At 39.1% G+C, this 19,018-nt stretch overlaps 1 protein-coding gene across 1 annotated transcript in view; it reads right to left on the bottom strand.

The window, feature by feature from the left end:
• Positions 1-19,018, bottom strand: part of gsb-n (gooseberry-neuro) — a 122,380-nt gene continuing 103,362 nt past the window's right edge. The window contains exons 4-5 of the mRNA XM_067777079.1: positions 427-1,020; positions 1-353 (exon numbers count right to left, since the gene is read on the bottom strand). Of these exons, the coding sequence (XP_067633180.1) occupies positions 1-353; positions 427-1,020 (947 nt within the window). The remainder of the gene's footprint in view (positions 354-426; positions 1,021-19,018) is intronic.

Genomic DNA, 19,018 nt, shown 5'->3' with positions numbered 1-19,018 from the left:
TCATTGCCAATACTTCGCCTGTCCCTGTGCGGGCAATGGATGATTATAAGCTGCCGCCGCCACTGCAGCTGCGCTATTCAATTGATTGTTATGCGCCGCCGCAGCTGCACCTGCCGCTGCATAATCAGAGAGCGAATGTTGTGCTGCAGCTGCATGAGCATGATGCGCAGCAGCAGCATTATAATTTGCCGCCACTGCTGCCGATTGATTTAGGTGATAAGCGGCCTGTGACCAATTCGCAGAAGACTCTAATTTTGAATAGTTTTCAGTGGTGAGATGTGAGAGAGAAGGCGAAATTTTTGCTACGTCGACGGTAAGTTTGGAGAAGTCATCTATAGAAAGCTTGGAATAGTCTGTGAAAATATAAACAACAGAAATCATAAATACACAGAAAAAAATAAGAAAAAATTGAATCACATTACTCACCCTGATGATAGTAGTTTTGTCCGCCAAAATGTCCATGTTGAAAACTGCTCGCGAATCCATGTTGCGCCGATTGTGCCACCAAATCGTAGCCACCCATTTGCGCGTGATGATGTGGATGATGCGCTGCTGCTGCTGCAGCGGCGGCCGCCGCATGTGCTGCATGATTGTCATTCATACCACCGCTAGCTGTACTGCCAGCAGCCGGACTATAGCCAGCCATTGAGCCGACAGCGGCTAGTGAGCCAAAACCAAGAGGAGCTGTTGCAGTACCACCAGCTCCTACAGCACTAACAGGTATTCCTGGCACTCCGCCGCCGCTACCGTTCATCGGCGATAGACCAGTACTGGAACCGCCAGAGTGTTTACGTAAGCGCGCTCGTCGATTGCTAAACCACACTTGAATGCGTGCCTCTGTAAGACCTGTCGTTTGAGCGAGCTCTTCGCGTGTATACACATCGGGATATTGTGTGCGTGTGAAGGCACGTTCAAGCGCTTCCAATTGTTCGGCTGTGAAAGTGGTGCGTGATCGGCGTTGTTTGCGCTTAAGCGGTATGCCTGGTTCGGATTCGGTGTCGCTGACGTCTGAGTCACGACCTGGAAGGAAGGAAAAGGATTATATCAATTATTTCGTTTACTAGAAAATTTAGTAGATATTCAATTTGGAATTCGGCTAAAAGTTGCTTAGAAGGCAACATTGTATAAAAAGGCATTGCTAGGACTTTCAACAACGGAGAAGACGGATATGGTCTTTTTTACTAAGAGATATAAGGTCCAAAATGCGACTAGGCGTCAGCTTGGAAGGGTGACCATGTAGGAGAAATATTGTGAGTTGTCGTGGAATCTCAAATTGGAGAGAGGGAAGAAGGCCTCCATGGCACCTTACGCCACACAAAAAAGAACTTACCTAAAAAACTAGAGAAAGTATGCAGGCTATCAATGTTTAGCATTACGCTAGCCCGGAAAATAAGGCTGACGGCTGCATATTCCATCTGCAGTCCTGATGGCGGAGAACATAGCGTTAAAAACTGCGACGAGGCTTAAGCTCAGATTGAGCGCAGATCATGCGGCCATAGCAGTACAGCACTATTAAATATAGGGCAACCGGATCACGTGGTCCCCTGCCTGGTCTCCAAAGATACCTTGGGGCCACAATGCAGTCGCAGATTGAGCGCATGGCTCTAAAAATGTCAGAACATACTTAACACGTGCATTCCGATGGTTCTAAATTAACGGAAGCGGTCGGGTCTGCTGTTTACTGTGTCGATCGAGAATAAACTAGATCCTACAGGCTGCCAGTTCACTGCAGTGTCAGTCAGGTGAAAATTGTAGCCGTGAAGAAAGCCGCAGAAATTTTGGATAAAGCGTGCTTCAGCTGCAGTCGCGTCAATATATATACTAATAGTCAGGTGGCAATTAAGGCAATAATCTAACACAATATTTTCTAAAGAAGTGTCCTGGAATGAAAAGTAGCATTGAAGAGACTATACTCAGGCCGAACCATATATCTTTACTGGGTTGCCGGTCATAAAGGGATAGAAGGTAAAGAAAAGACCGATGAGTTGATAAAGGAAGGAGCACCATTCGCTGAATCGACGGTATACGTCCCAGTCCATTTGGGAGAAATTAAATATAGGCAGGAGTTGCATATGATCTATCAAGCATCAAAGATGTGGTCAGAGGCGCGGGCGGCAAAATTTCTAAGATCATGTACAAATTCTCCGACTTTAAGCTGGCAAAATAGGTTATGTCTCTAAAAAAGAAGACTTAAGACTCACTATGGGCTCATTAACTGGATCCTGCCCTCTGACGTCACATGCTTATAATTTTGGCCTGTTGTTGTTGTAGTAACGACTAACCCACTCCGCGAAGGTTTTGGAGAGTGTTGTAGATATTGGTGGTCTTTTGCCGGATATACCGGATCTATGTGTACGTTGCGGTATCAATAAACATTAAGGTACTAGGCCAACCATCTTAGGGACGATTTATATGACCTTGACGCCCCAGCCCACCCCTAGTTTTATGCGGAACCTGAGGTCACCATAGCCTCACTAGGTCAAGGCTCCTGTTACTAGAGGCGACAGAGCAGCCAGAAATCGAGGCAGCAATTAAGCTAGATCCTATAAAACTTTTAGTATTTGCCACGAGGACGGAGTTATAAGTCCCGGAAGCTAATTGGAGGTTTTCTCGCTTGGTCGTCAATTAAATTCTTGTAACACTATGAACACATGCAGTCTATGTAAAGTCTTTACTGACTGGCAAATAAAACCTAGGTTACAAACTCTTAACTGTGCAAAAGCTTTCAACACAGAAAAGTGTCAACGAATATTATCGGGAGGCTTCCTCTAACGTTCTTACGCCTGAGAATAATATCTAGGTACCTGTAAGTTCGGATTGTGAGAGAGCTAGGCTCAGTCAAAAAATTCCAAAATCAGAACGTATAGAGCCTCTTCACAAAAAGCCTAAAGTATATACCAGGGAGCCTCCTGGCAACAACCAGGTTCAAAATCTGCACTCACCACTTTTGACCAAAAATATAGACGGATTCTTTATTCTCAAAATCGGTATTATTTCACTCACAACTGACTGTTAAGTATAGCAGAGGACAAACTTAATTTGAACGGAAGGAAGAACTGCAACGGTCTCCACCAACGGATCTATAGAAATTTTTAATTTCTTATTCCATTTTTTTTTTTTATCAAACAGGTGCATGCCATTCGCTCCTTCAACCATATGCTTACATTCCCCCTTGTCGTCTTGAGAATTTCTGTTGTTCAATGCTCCCGCAACCAATCGCGCCGCTCAAAAAGCGGAATTATTGAAATGTAACACGAAATTATTTACACCTCGTAAAAATTAATAGACTTTCACACCCCAAGAAGAACAAGAGCATATGTAGCATACAAAATTATCAAACTTTTTTCCCTTAACAAACACACACATATGTACTAGTTCATACTTCCATCCATACAAACATATTTATAAAGACATGAGAAAATTATTTCATTTGGTTTAATCAAATTGCGACAAATCAAGTAAAACTAATTTGACCACCAAGGAATTTGGTTTCACTGTAACGTAGAGCAGAGAGGGTTCTTATCATAACTCAACAACATGGACTTATTTGGGGTACATTAGACATTAGACCGGGTACGAACCCAATATGTAAAAAAGGTATCCCAACAATATTGATTTGTCACCGAAAATTTATTGAGGTTTTATAAAAAGGATATCGATGTATTATCTGAACGCCATCGCTAATTGATCGGAAAGTTATCGATTTGCCGTCAAAAAGTTGTCGATTTGCAATCAAAAGTTTACAGATTTGTTATGTGAGTTAATCAATTTGTTATCGGATGGCTATCGATTTATTAACGACGACTCGACGGTTTGTTTTGATACACATACCGATAAAGCTTCGAGCCGTACCGAGACTGATACAAGCGGTGCGGTGCACCAGGGCTACCAGCTCCGAGGGGCCCCCAAACCCACGAGTCGCAAAAGTTTCACCGAAAAATGTATACACTAAATTATGGGAAAAATTGTATTTTTTATTTATTTTATTCAAATTCTAATCCAAAAGCAGATATCGGGATGGACGTCTAGGATAGAAATTGAGTAAACAGCCGTATTCTAAACATACTAAACGTCGATGTAGACCATCCACTAAAAATTCTCGGCTTCGCCTTGCATTTTGAACTGTGGATGAGCGATAATCGACGTTTCGAATGTGCCGAATGAGCAACTATTAGTGTCTGAAAATTATCTAATTATTTAAACATTTTAAGCCCTTTAATATATATTCGTGTAAATGGACACAGTGAAATTCCACTTATATACGAACGACACAAGACTCGGCAATCGTGCGCGCAGATTAAATTAAAACCTAGTAGGAAGTAGAGGGACCCAAAACTCGTAACACATAATACGACAAATTGGCTGTAAAAAAGTATGTAAAGAAACTAGAAAGGCTTCCTGTGAATTTTGCACAAAGGCCCCCACGACCTCCGCTACGGCCCTGCCGATAACTAACCAATACTGCGACGAATAATGTATGTTTACACACCGAACATCACGAGGACTTGTTACTCATGCCTTTTTTTGAGTCCTGAAAGCAAACGAAATTTCTTTTGATGTATAAACATCTTTACTCACGGTGTAGGGGAATACAAAATTTAAGCGTAAGGTAAATGTACGCGCATAGAAGTGGTGTGCTATATGGGGGGGAAAATGAAATATAAGTGAAGGGTAAGTAGTAAGTAGTAAGTAGGCTTGGTGTGCGGGATTGGTATGCAGAATGAGGGAATATAGCAAATCAGGTAATGGAAATTAATGAAGACGGAAAAAATCGATGACATATAGAGAACATCGATCAAAATGTATCAATTTATTATAGAAAAGTCATCGATTATGTAATGAAAAGTTATCGATATACGAAGCTATCAAAATTTTATTGATATATTATCAAAAATATGTCGATTTGTTATGGAAAAGTTTTCGATTTATTATCCACAAATTATTGATTTGTGATCCAAAAAATTTCGATTTGTTATCGGAATATTACCAGTTTATTACAGACGATTTGAAGATCCGTTATCGACGACTCATCGGTTTGTTATGTCATTAATACCTATAAACCTTCAATATACAATCGATGACACATCCAATAAGAAGCCGCTGACTGCGAGATGACAAACCGATAATTCGACTAAAGTTTCGCTCTCTAAAATAAAACGATTACAAAACATTCGTTAGCACAGTAGTTTTTAAAAAATTAGTGAAACGGGTGGCACACTTTAAGGGAATAAAACTTGATTAAGGATAAAACAATATGAAACGACTTCAAAATTTGAGGGCGGTATTTTTTAAATATTTTTTCGGCTCAGTCTAATGGACATATGTGAGATACATTCATATGTATGCATGTACATAAGGAGCATGATAGCAGGAAACATAATTAAAGTTAATGAAAAAATATTAAGTCAGCTCATGACTCTATTCGATTACAATAAAATATATAATGAAGGCAATGATCTTGTGACAAGTATTATAATATGTATGTACATGCGCGCATATAAAGGGTGGCTAGTTTAGAGCTTTTTTTTATTCTAAAATTTACTTTGGGCTTATTTGTATTAGGTCAGTGGTATTTTGAAGTCACATAAATATATAAGCCCAATGGATAATGAGCTATGTGCGCGCTAAATTTAATACAATTTAGTTCTGCCATAAAGGCAATAGCTGGATCAACTGGCATTGAAAAATCCAAATATCCCAAATTTCACATTTATGATATAAATACTAGTAGACCTATCAGAGGTCGTCCTGCTCCCGGTTTCCCTTTTCTTTAAAAAATGGTTCTTCCCTACTTTATCACTCTATAACCCATCCTCTACTATTTATTTTAATGTTCCTTCTTATATCTGTGTGTTGTTTCATTTATCTACATTCTCACATCGATTCCCATTCCTACTACGACTACTATTTCTACCTCAAACTCTCAATATGTGAAATCTCTATACTAAGTATTGGATCCCTGCTTCAAATAATTGCGGATATATAGGAAATTAAAATTTTTCTTAATAGAGAGCTTTTCAGGACGATTTCAAACTCGTTCCGCCATCATTTCGTGATTATCTGCGAATAATTGGTGGCTTTTTATAGGTTGTTTTGAGTTCATTTTGGAGCCATTTATGAACCACTATGGGAGTACTTTGCGACCATTTTTGGATCATTCGGAGAACATATTTGGATTAGTTTTGAAATTATGTGGATTTTTTTTACAGGATAATTTTGGAACTATTTCGGTATGGCTTAGATTACAACTTTGAATCAGTTGGAGGAGTTTGGATGACGTGCTTTGAATCATTTTGGGGTTATTTCTATAAAATTTCAAGGCTATTTCGAAACCATTTAGGGTTTGTGCTGGGAACTTTTCGTGGCTATTTCAATATTTTTTAGAACTATTTTGGGCTGTTTCGGGATTGGTTTAGGAATCCTTTCGGGGCTATTTTAATATTATTCAGGGACAATTCCAGTGCTCTTTTTGACATTGCGTTCGAGATCTTGTCATCTTTCGTTTTGAGACTTATTTGTCACAATTTCTAGGATATCTCCGATCTGCATAGGGATTATTTTCGAAATTAATTTGGGAATTTTTTAAGGCTCTTTAAGAGTCATATCACAATCTTTTGGGATTGTTTTCGGAAATATTTATTGATAATTTCGTAAATAAGTGTTCCCAGGAGGTGACTCACACCCACCTTTGAAAAAATATATAGCCAAAGAAGCCTTCAACATTACCCACATATATATATCGACATCCCGATATCCTAGCCCATTTCGGAATTTTTTTCGGATTTCGGAGAATTTTGACATCGTTTCGAAACAATCAAGGAAAACATATCGGGTTTATTTTGCCATTCTTTGCTTCTTTAATTTGGGATCGTTTCAGAACTTTGTCAATATTATTTTTTGGGACTTTTTCGGAACTGTTTCCAGTATCGTATCTTGACTTCCGCCGTGGTGTGGTAGTAGCGTGCTCTACCTTCCACCTGAATTCAAGTGCTTGGCAAACATTATCAAAAATTTGGAAACAAATTTTGGTGAGTTAGAAAAAGTTTTTCTCAGCGGGGTCGCCCTTCCGCAGTAGTTTGGCAAACACTCCGAGTATATTTCTGCCACGAAAAGCTTCTCAGTGAAAATTTATCTGTTAGTCCCGCCCTGCCTATTTATAAGAAAAATAAAATAGGAACATGAACAAACTTAGAAAAAAAACACGGCCTAAATCTCCTTTAAAATTAAACGCGTCAAGTTTTTATTTACTTTTTTTTAAGCTATTTTGCAATAATGTAATGGTTTATATTCCTTGTGAAAACAGAATCGCGAGTTAATTTTTAACAAAACATTTTCTCATTCCTTTCGGTGCAGAACAGTAAGGTGCATGAGTTATTTAAACTTCTAATGTTTTTCTTAAAAGTTTTTGGATAGTTTTTGCAGTGTGCAGTCCGGTTGTTGAATGCACTGTATTTGTTTGAAATTTTGCTTCAATCACTTAAATTTTCGATTCTCTGCATGATGCCTCATTTCAATTTCAATTTTCATTATTCCGCATTTCTGAAAGATAAATCTGGCAACGCTAGTATGCGGTTGTATAGCCCATAATTTTGGTATAAACGGACACAAATTTGGTTCACATACAGTCTATGTCACTCGTAGTTATGACATGTAACTGCCGATCGAATATATAATAAAAGAATGAAAAAACACTTTATAAACCACCCTATACCTTGTAGAAGCACCTTCTCATCTCTGTACTCACATTTACATGCTTACTCGTTCTCTCGACATATTAAAGTAATGTTCGATTACCTTCGTAGCGCTGCTACCAACCTAGAACGAAATACTTCCCAGCATTCCTAATTTGTGTCAGCTTACGCGGTAGTTGGTTGGCGCTGATGGCTCCACAAGCAAATTAGGAAAAAAAATAAAAATAAATAAAAAATAAAAACAATTGCTGCTCAACTTGCCGCAGTTTCACTCACTGCTACATAAACTGGGAGTGCAGAAAGTTGATGCTTCATTGCATTTTAATTCGAACGTCAAAAAGCATCGCAAATCTGTCAAAAGAACTTTGCCGACAATTTACCAATGCTTAACCCTTAACAGTTTTGTGAGCCATATCGTTTAACTAATTAGTGCTTGTTAACATGGCGTTCATGAACAAAAGAAAAGAACCAAGAAAAGTCTGGTGTGTAGATGTTTATCAGCCACTGTATGTAGGGTAGGTACTGGCGCAGTTTAAAATTTGGTAACAAGCGTATCAATGAGAAATTTTCTTGCATAAATTAGATCTGGAATTTGTGATGAATAAGCGAGATATTCCGCTTAGCGGTTAGTTTAGCATCGAAGTCATTAGGACAGAACTTCGAGGAACAAAATGGTAGACTTGGGTAGACCAAACAAAAAGGCAACTTGATCCCGTTAATATGGAGTCCGAAAAGATTTCTATTTTTCGCAGATAACTCCGCAGAGCTTTATTATACTCAATCCTTATACATTTCCATACATCTCATCCATTTCCTTCCCTTGCCATATATTTCTTTCAGCGATGGTTAAAAATTCAAAATCAACGGACGTGGTAATATACCAAATCGTTAGCACTGTCAAATATCAGCAACCAAATGATCAAAAGTTCCAAATTCAACATCCTTCTTCCCATCCAACAACTGCATTTGCCATATACAAAGAATAATTTATCGGGGTTTTGATTTTCGAATTGCTAAAGTATAGACTAAAAGATATCTTCTCATGACGCTCGGTTATTATCGCCATAGCTTATATCAGATGCTCGAGATTGAAATGCTTAACAGCAGTACTAACGGCTTCTGTTAGAAAATCTGTGTCAGCGGAGCCTTGACAGAAGTCTGCTTCAAGCAGAGTCGCCATCCAGGAAGACATTTTTTGAGCAAATCGGTAACATGCTTCGTCTACCACACCGAAGGTCCTCGGTTTGCATTATGAGGCGAGAGTACTCCCCATTGGAGAGAGAAATTAGATGCTGAACAAACAGATTCTGTTGAATACCAAGAAAACCTGGGCATCACAACAGACATCTGATTGATGAGGCCACACCTCTCAGCGGCTTAAGTCGTCATCTCCGTAAGCATTATGAGGAAATACGGCACCTGATAGCCCAGCCTTATGAAGTAAAAAAGCACAAGCAGATCCTCAGTGATATCCACAAACAGGCGTCAAACTACTCTGCAAGGAATTGCCCGGCGAATCCAGTTCTTAGAGAAAAATACCCAGAACTCGCAGAAGAAGAACGCATTCTCCCTACGGAAACGCGCGTCACTCTAGCTCAACTTCAATCTGGATACTGCTAAACTCTTATCCAGAATCAACCCCGACATACAAAATGTATCTCCACTTGTCTACGCCCCTAACACCACTCTCACTATGGTCCACTCCTGCTGCAAGTTTCCTTAGACATCCGTTAGAGGATATTGATGGCAATTTGTAATTGGTTGCACCTATTGGATGGGGCGAAGCACTGCTACAATAACAACAATCAGGTCCTCGGTTCAAGTCGCAGGCAAACAACATCCAAATATTTTGAAAAAATGTTTTCAAATAGAAAAGCTTGTGAATGAAAACTAATCTGCTTTGGAGACGCCGTTTGCAGTCATCGACATTATTATTCTTCTAGAAACTTACGTCGATTTTGAAACTTTGTGTCATACGCCAGATTTTTGGTAAAGCCTTTGGACTTTTTCCTCTTTCAGCCAGCATCTCAAGCTCTTCACATTTGCTCTTAAGTTTCTCTCTTCTAACTAGGCATTGCTGCACCCGTTAGCAGCTTGGCTTTATATGCGGTCTCTTGTCTTGCCTAGACGGCCATCGATTTGGTACGGCGCAACATTCTGCATCGTGCCAGTTATTCTAACGAGCCCGTTCGCGAATTCAGTGTCTCACAGAGTGACGGTACGTTGTGAACAATAAATATGGAGCCAACGCTCGTTTACAGTTTTAAGCGGACAATGGGTTTTAGACAACAGGTGTGAAAACCACTGGGATAAATTTCGTGAGCATATCCTCAACGTCAATAATTCATGTGTTACTAGGCACACTTTCTTCGGTGTTCAAATATGTGTTGGTATCTTGGCTGTCACCTGGTAAAGGTCATAACAATAAATAGACCTGGTAGGGAGAGCACCTCCAGACCCCTTTATCAATTCATAACCAGGTTGGTTGGTTGGTTGCTGTGCCGTCCGGATACGCCCAAGTAGCACATGGAGCACCATGGCGACGCACATTTACCCTGTAACTAATTGCTGCTGATTTAATATGGCTAGCCGATACTCCGTTCGAACCATTTGGTGCGGACAATGAATTTTCTGATATCCGTAACAGAGCATTTAGCTGCTTTCTTAAGTTCCGGCCGTATATAATTGCCCACAGTTAGAAATCTAGTATGTGCTAGAGCAATGCATTCACACAAGTAGTGCCCGACTGCTTCTTTGCTGCCCTCCTTGTCGCAACTCCTGCAAATGCTTTTAAAAGGAATCTCTATTCTCTTATCGCGCAGGCCAAGCTGCCAGTGACCCGTAATTGCGGCAGTGCTCATAAATATTTCCATCCTTGACCTCTTTAGCAGGTCCTATCTTCTGTTACTATCGTAATTCGACAAGGCGTACTTGGTTATCCTGCAGGTGTCCGAGGTGTGCTAGATGGTAAGGTGAATATTTTTGTACTGAAATCTGGTACACATCATTGGCCGCTGCATTGCAAGTGACGCCAGTCATTGAGGTTCCGTGTTAAGAAAGCAAGACTTCTCCGAACCCAGTGAACGTATTGCTCTTCTTCTGCAGCTCCGTCTTTAGAAGCCAAACCCTCTTCATTCATTAGCATAACATGACGAGTTCTGTGGAATTTTTGTCGTTGAATAATGTTCAAGTCTGCTAAAAACTGATCATCGCTATTGTAATTACTAGAAAGGTCAACGGTTTACGAAGAACTCTTCTCTTCTTTATTTGCCTCTTATCTAGGCACCCTCCATGACTCAAGTATAAATATCATATCAAGGCCGAAGGGCTTGGGGAGTGTTATCGATGTTGTTGGTCCTTTGCCGGATGCAGAGTCGGTACGTTCCGGTAACAAGCACCATAAAGGTACTAGCTCGGCCATCTCGGGAACGATTTGGTATGACCACATGAAACCTTCTAGGCCATACAGCCCTCCTACACCATATATCTATCAGGAGTTCGGGGTTGCCAGAGCCTTGGCTGTTAAAGAGACAGGATTCACCACGGGTATGTGAGGTTAACAATTGGGTTGCATAAGCTATATATTGCGCTGGAAACCCCTTGAGAGAGTTGCCCTAGACAACCACCTGAATTTGAATTTGGTATTTTAGTCACCTCTTACGACAGACATACCTACCGCGGATATATTCTAAGCCCCCTAACCCGCTGGAGGAACTTATAAAGCGTATTTCCTTGTCAATTACTTTCTCAGTCCAGAGTCATCTGTATTTGTTGACAATTGATATTCTCCGTTTCATTTTTAAGCAAGACATTGTTTTGGCTGTTAATGTTGTCTTCCAGATAGATGAAGACTTTATCTGTATCGAGCTTTCGTATATACATAGTACGTCAACATTGAAGTGGCTGCCAAGTCGCGTATGCGCCGATTCTTTCTTAGTTCACAGCAAATACTTCATTGCCACTAGATCTCTATGTATCTGGTTTAAAATTTTTCACGTGTATCTACTCCTAAGCCGCCAACGCAGAGCAAACTCCATTTTATCATTTCCATTCATTATGACAGTTGCATTACACTTTCAAATCAGCATAACATAAAAACCAATCTGCGCACAGTAGTTGACAGCTGTTACAACGGATTTCATTACACAATAACGACAAATGTCACAGAGCCGTCACATGTCATATGCAAAATAAGGAAGGCAAGAAAATATGTCAACTAAAGTTTTAATTGAGTATCCACTTACCAACATTGTGCTACAAGAAGAGTTTCTATAAAGAGATCAATAACAAAAAAAAACCCACAGCCGAGCCAGTAACATAGCTAAATTGACGGTCGTAAATAAAAACAAGTAAGGAAGGCTAAGTTCGGGTGTAACCGAACACTACATACTCAGCTGAGAGCTTTGGAAACAAAAGACGGGAAAATCACCATGTAGGAAAATGAACCTAGGGTAACCCTGGAATGTGTTTGTATGACATGGGTATCAAATGAAAGGTGTTAATGAGTATTCTAAAAAGGAGTGGCCATTAGTTTTGAGATATCGACCAAAATGTGGACCAGGGTGACGGAGAACATAATCTATGTAATACCATGAAGAGTATCCTGCCATGATTCCAAGGGCTTTTGATTTCGCCCTGCAGAACTTTTTCATTTTATTCTACTTAATATGGTAGGTGTTACACCCATTTTATAAAATTTTTTCTAAAGTTATATTTTGCGTCAATAAACCAATCCAATTACCATGTTTCATCCCTTTTTTCATATTTGGTACAGATTTATTTCATTTTTTTCATTTTTCGTAATTTTCGATATCGGAAAAGTGGGCGTGGTCATAGTCGGATTTCGGCCATATTTTATACCAATATAAAGCGAGTTCAGATAAGTACGTGAACTAAGTTTAGTAAAGATATATCGATTTTTGCTCACAAGGATTGGTAAATTTTTGTTCGACTTATGGCGTTAAAAGTATCCTAGACAAATTAAATGAAAAAGGGCGGAGCCACGCCCATTTTGAAATTTTCTTTTATTTTTGTACTTTGTTGCACCATATCATTACTGGACTTGAATGTTGACATAATTTACTACTATATCGTAAAGATATGAAATTTTTTGTTAAAATTTTACTTCAAAAAAAAAATTTTTTTTAAAAGTGGGCGTGGTCCTTCTCCGGTTTTGCTAGTTTTTATTAAGCGTACAGATAGTAATAGGAGTAACGTTCCTGTCAAATTTCATCATGATATCTTCAACGACTGCCAAATTACAGCTTGCAAAAATTTTAAATTACCTTCTTTTAAAAGTGGGCGGTGCCACGCCCATTGTCCAAAATTTTACTAATTTTCTATTCTGCGTCATAAGTTCAACCCATCTACCAAGTTTCGTCGCTTTATCTGTCTTTTTCAATGAATTATCGCACTTTTTCGGTTTTTCGGAATTTTCGATATCGAAAAAGTTGGCGTGGTTATAGTCCGATATCGTTCATTTTAAATAGCGATCTGAGATGAATGCTCATCAAGATACCTCAAAATTTACTCAAGTTATCGTGTTAACGGGCGGACGGACGGACATGGCTCAATCAAATTTTTTTTCGATCCTGATTATTTTGATATATGGAAGTCTATATCTATCTCGATTCCTTTATATATGTAAAACCAACCGTTATCCAATCAAACTTAATATACTCTGTCAGCTCTGCTCAACTGAGTATAAAAAGTGGGCGTGGTCATAGTCGGATTTCGGTCATTTTTTACACCAATACAAAGTGAGTTCAGATAAGTACGTGAACTGAGTTTAGTAAAGATATGTCGATTTTTGCTCAAGTTATCGTGTTAAAGGCCGAGCGGAAGGACAGACGTTCGACTGTGTATAAAAACTGGGCGCGGCTTCAACCGAGTTCGCCCTTTTTCACAGAAACAAGTTATCGTCCTAAAATCAAAGCCCGTACAAAATTTCACAAGGATTGGTAAATTTTTGTTCGACTTATGGCGTTAAAAGTATCCTAGACTAATTAAATGAAAAAGGGCGGAGTCACGCCCATTTTGAAATTTTCTTTTATTTTTGTATTTTGTTGCACCATATCACTACTGGAGTTGAATGTTGGTATAATTTACTTATATACTGTAAAGATATTAACTTTTCTTTTAAAATTTTAATTAAAAAAAAATTTTTTTAAAAAGTGGACGTGGTCGTTTTCCGATTTTGCTAATTTTTAGTAAGCAGACATACAGTTGTAAGAGTAACGTTCCTGCCAAATTTCATCATGATATCTTTAACGACTGCCACATAACAGCTTGCAAAACTTCTAAATTACATTATTTTAAAAGTGGGCGGTGCCACGCCCATTGTCCAAAATTTTACTATTTTTCTATTCTGCGTCATAATTTCAACTAACATACCAAGTTTCATCGCTTAATCCGTATCTGGTAATGAATTATCGCACTTTTTCAATTTTTCGAAATTTTCGATATCGAAAAAGTGGGCGTGGTTATTGTCCGATATCGTTCATTTTAAAAAGCGATCTGAGATGAGTGCCCAGGAACCTACATACCAAATTTCATCAAGATATCTCAAAATTTACTCAAGTTATCGTGTTTACGGGCGGACGGACGGACGGATCAAGATCATTTTGATACATAGAAGTCTATATGTATCTATTTCGATTAGTTTATGCCGTTACGGATTACCGTTATGAGAACAAAGTTAATATACTCTGTGAGCTCTGCTCAGCTGAGTATAATAAAAACAAAAAAGTATGAATAAGTATTTTGCAGTTGTAAGAACTAAAACCAGCATTTCCCACAAACTTTTTTCCAAACACTTTTTTGAGTTTTTGTTTTGTCTGTCTTTATCTAACAATGTGTGGCAGTTAACATAGATAGCAAGCTCAACGTCAAGCGAACTGGTTGGTTGACTCTCAAAAGTGCCGCGCTCAAATCGCCCATGAAGCGTGCGGGTGTTCCCAAGTGTTTAGTCTCGCTTTTTTTTTTTTTTTGTTCTTCCACACTTCACTTCCACATATCTCTGCACATCACATCATTCGTGTGCTCTGACTGTGATTTGTGGGCGTGGTTGTCAATTCGGTTTATGCGCCGAAGATCATGGCAAATTATTTAGAGAGCTCATTACAAAATAGTGTCATAAAATCCCACACACAATCATACAATTGTTGTCTACACTTGCGCATGCGCGCTTGCTTATGGGAGATTAGTTAGTGGTGTGAGCAACTCCTTCACATTAAGCGTAAGATAAAAGTGAAAAGGCCGACGGCAAAATTATGCATAGTTAGATATTTTTGAGAGAGAAATTATTCAACAAGATCACAAGCTCATTTTTCAAGAACAAACTTAGTTTTAGCCAATGAACTAAACAGACGGTGTACGCATAGCAGGCATTGGGGGTGGAGAAGGGTAACGAATTGTTATCGTATATCTCGTAAATATAGTTAAATGGCGTGAATTTTCGTGGTTTTGCCATTTGTGCAGTTCGACACGGACGCATCGATGGTTTATATCACTAAAACCCACGCTCTTGTGTGCTGTGTAAGAACTCATCCTTTGCCAACGGACAGACAGATGTCCATACGATCACACTAAATACATACAAATATCTTTAACCTTTGGCTCGTTGCATAATGTGTGGTCGTTGCGGTATTTGAGATTTAAAATCACATATCGACGAGACATTTTTTCAATTGTTGAACTTGCGTAATCCTTCTATTATACTATGAAATATCCTCGTTTGAGGTTCACTTCTCGATTGCTTTGATTAAGCCGGAAGCTGCTGCCGAAATGAAACACTTGCCGCTATTGTATTTTACGTTCTGTGCCATTTGGATTAAGAATGTGTTATAGCTTCCGGAATTTAATTATTTGGTATTATACTTGATAAAATGATCATGGCCCCTTTACAAAGGGCAGTCCTGCGTGCGGTGAAAAAAGTATGTCTTTTGAAAACGCCTTAGAAATACTGCACGCGTGATTGGCGTGTTATTGAATTGTTATCGCCGAGCCATATTTTGTTATCGACGTGTTATCGGATTGTTATCCATTTGTTACTGGCGTATTATCGATGAAGTATAGCGGAGATGTCGTTTAGTTGTCCAAAAGTAACCCATTTGCGATCTATCAGCTATCGATTTGTTATTGGAGTGTTATCGACAAATTTTCCGAGGGTTATCGATTTGTTGTCGACGAATTATCGGTTTGTAAACGGCATGTTACCCATTTTTTCTACGATTTTTTGATTAGTTATCTGTTTGTTAGCAAAATGATATCGATAACACTTCCAATAAAATCGATAACACATGTTTATTTAGAGGTCATCAAATTGATGGTATGTAAGGAAATCTTCGTTTTGTCTCTCAAAGACATTTTACTCATGGGTGACTCCTATCTCAGGCTGACTTTTCTCCCATAATGCAAAGAATTCGTCCATCAGAGGGTTTGTAGTGCGGAGTGCAGAATATTTATTAAAATGGTATTAGTGAAGATCTCGGCATGCAGGTTTTCGACCGGGGAAGGGCAGCTGGCGCACAAGTGAAGGCATGGGCTGCTGCTATGATTTTATTCTGCCGTATAGGCTGCTGATGCAAGTGGCTGCGAGGAACTTTTGTTTGAGAAACACTGCTGCTAGTCGCTGGCTATGTTACAAAGATGTTGAGGGTGGTGATGGCGTAGCATTCCTTTCACGTCATAAATAGTGCAGGAGAGTAAGGAGAAGCCCGTGGCCTATGATGAGTTATACTGCAAGGACAGCACCTGGTCCGATAAATACTACAATGCATCGAACTGGTTGCCATTGAAAGTGACTAGTTGACTTCATGGGAACATGCTGGAGTAGAAAAAGGAACAATCATATTGTGTTAGGTCGAGCTTGTTGGATAACGAAGACCTCACAACGAATCGAATGATATTACAATACAAATCGCAGAAGCTGAAGAACGTGATATCACCAATATCACCCTATTAATCTTTTAGCAAGGCTGCATATCATAAAGATGAGCTTCTATTGTGCAACTTGAACTAAAATAGGGGACTTTTGCATCAAAACAATACGATTCTTCAATCTGCCCGTGGAATTCTTTCACACCAACAACGATATCAGAATTTGATACGTACATCTAGCGTTTCATTGCTCTCCACATCGCTGGAGTGTGGGCAGATGAAAATAGATGTAGCATCCTAAAATCTGTAAGGCTCTGTAGGAATCTTTGATCTACATAGAACCATATAACGGTTTCCAGTCATTGGTAAAATGCATTATAGAGTCATTAGAAATTTAGCTGCTGCATTGCTCTGTGGTTTCTTCCGTGGCGTGATCTCATCATTTAAATATTCCGGAAACGATATCTAACCCACTCTGCAGTTACTCAGTACAGCAGTGTGCAAAGGGCCTTTTAGGCCATGCCCTCCTCGCCAATGAGCCAGGCCCTTCTGGAGAGTCAGGTAGCTTTCGCCCTATAAATGAATTGAACTCCATTTCCTTTTCTTTCTTTTTTTTTATATACTGAATACTCATTTATGTGATTGGGTTGCCACTTGACCCCCCGTGTCCGAATGTACGGTAGCCTTGACTGTTCCCGAGGCTTTCTATGTGGACGTAGGGAGGCCAGGTCAAGGTTGACGCAGTCTATCCTTAAGACTGCGTTCAGAGCCAGATCAGCGTTAAACAACTTAATGTTTAGGAACTTTGTTCGTACCCCAAAGGTTGTCAAGATTTTAACAGGACAAGACAAATGCAACATTAGCCGTAAAGTCGTTTTAACTGTGTGTCAAGACGCGTACTAAGGCAAATCCTAATCGTAAGACTTTAGTAAAGAATTAACTGGACTCAGCTTTAATATATAATCAAATATAATTTATTTCAAGAGTTAAATGTTTTCTCCTTCTTTTTTCTTCCTTCCTGGATGTGTAAACCGCTCTGCATAGTAGCCTTACTATCTTAGATAGGAGTTCCCTCTGAGCAACCTCAATGTGAGTTGTGAATGCTAAAATTGAGGGTGTAATATACTGGCTCTGTGAATGGGGGGCTCACAGGTGGATAAAGTCTTACAAACCAAACCCTCCCGTCCGCCCCTCCTGGTAGGTGTTGATCATTTGAATATTCGAAGTTAATTTAAATTAAGAGATCGTTCACTGTTTTCCGGCAGTGGCCCTTTGATCGCTTTGCCTCAAGGACCTTGCTGCTTCTAGATCTTATAGCTGTGACACTCTTAATTACTGGTGTCTTAGCTTGATTAGCGTATGACACGAACAAAGAACGTACTCGTTCATTTCCCACAGCATCCCGCACTTATGTTTATCTTATATCACTCAACTTTTTTAGTCTGAAGTGATGTGGTCTGAAGCACTTTGCATCCCCGCGTTTGGCTCCACGCTTTTCCTACTAGGCACATCAAGTGCAACTAGTGCGTTCTTTTACCTCGTCCAATCTGATTGAGACGTCTACAGTGGATGGGCCTTTCTTAGCTACCCCATTCGCCTTTTCATTTCCATCTATTTAGATATGCCCGGGCACCCAATATAGATGTCTGCTACTCCCTATCCCCCTATTCATTCTACAGATTGCTTGCAATCTAACGCACTTTTAGATGTGCTATTTGAGTTTTTTGCCTTAATTGTTGACAGACTGTCAATATAAGGGTTGGTGAGGCTGTCGTTTCACCTTAGGCTTTAAGGCTTGGAGATATATACCTACATATATATCTATTCTCTAGAGTTACTTATAACGAATTTCCCATAATTTGTATGGCACTTTGTCATCATAGCTTAAATTAACATATTAATCTGTCTTGCATTAATGAGAATCGCCCCCGTTTACAAATTATCCAATTTACTCGACATTTAAACTCTTGAGCATATTAATTATCGAATTTATTATTTAAACAAGATTTTCAAAAAATTATTTAAATAACAAAATTTACTAAATACTTAACCAAAAAAAACAAAAATTCCCAAGAGCCTACATCTAAAGCCCCAAAACGCAGCCAAAGTAAAAACAAACAAAATTAAACTCACATCACAAAAACTAATTTTCCCAATGGACCAAACAAACCAAACCAAATGAGAGCTACAACAACAAATCGCTGCTGTGTAAAAATATTTTTAAAAAATCTAAAAAAAAAAACAACAACAAATAACTAAAGTGTGATAATACATTAATAAAGAATATTTTGTAACTCATCAATGACCACAGTTGAGTTGGCGGTATCAACCAAAAAAAAAAATTTAAAACATTAAAACAAGAAGATAAAAACCGCCGCACAGGACACCCCATTGCGCATTAAAGTTGCCGCACATGCGCGGAACGATTGAAGTCGAACCTTTGCTTT

This window comes from Eurosta solidaginis, chromosome 3 (assembly GCF_040869045.1).
Source record: "Eurosta solidaginis isolate ZX-2024a chromosome 3, ASM4086904v1, whole genome shotgun sequence".
In the NCBI taxonomy this organism is placed as follows: domain Eukaryota; kingdom Metazoa; phylum Arthropoda; class Insecta; order Diptera; family Tephritidae; genus Eurosta; species Eurosta solidaginis.
Note: the sequence above shows the minus strand (reverse complement) of the source record. Positions and strands in the feature narration are given on the sequence as shown.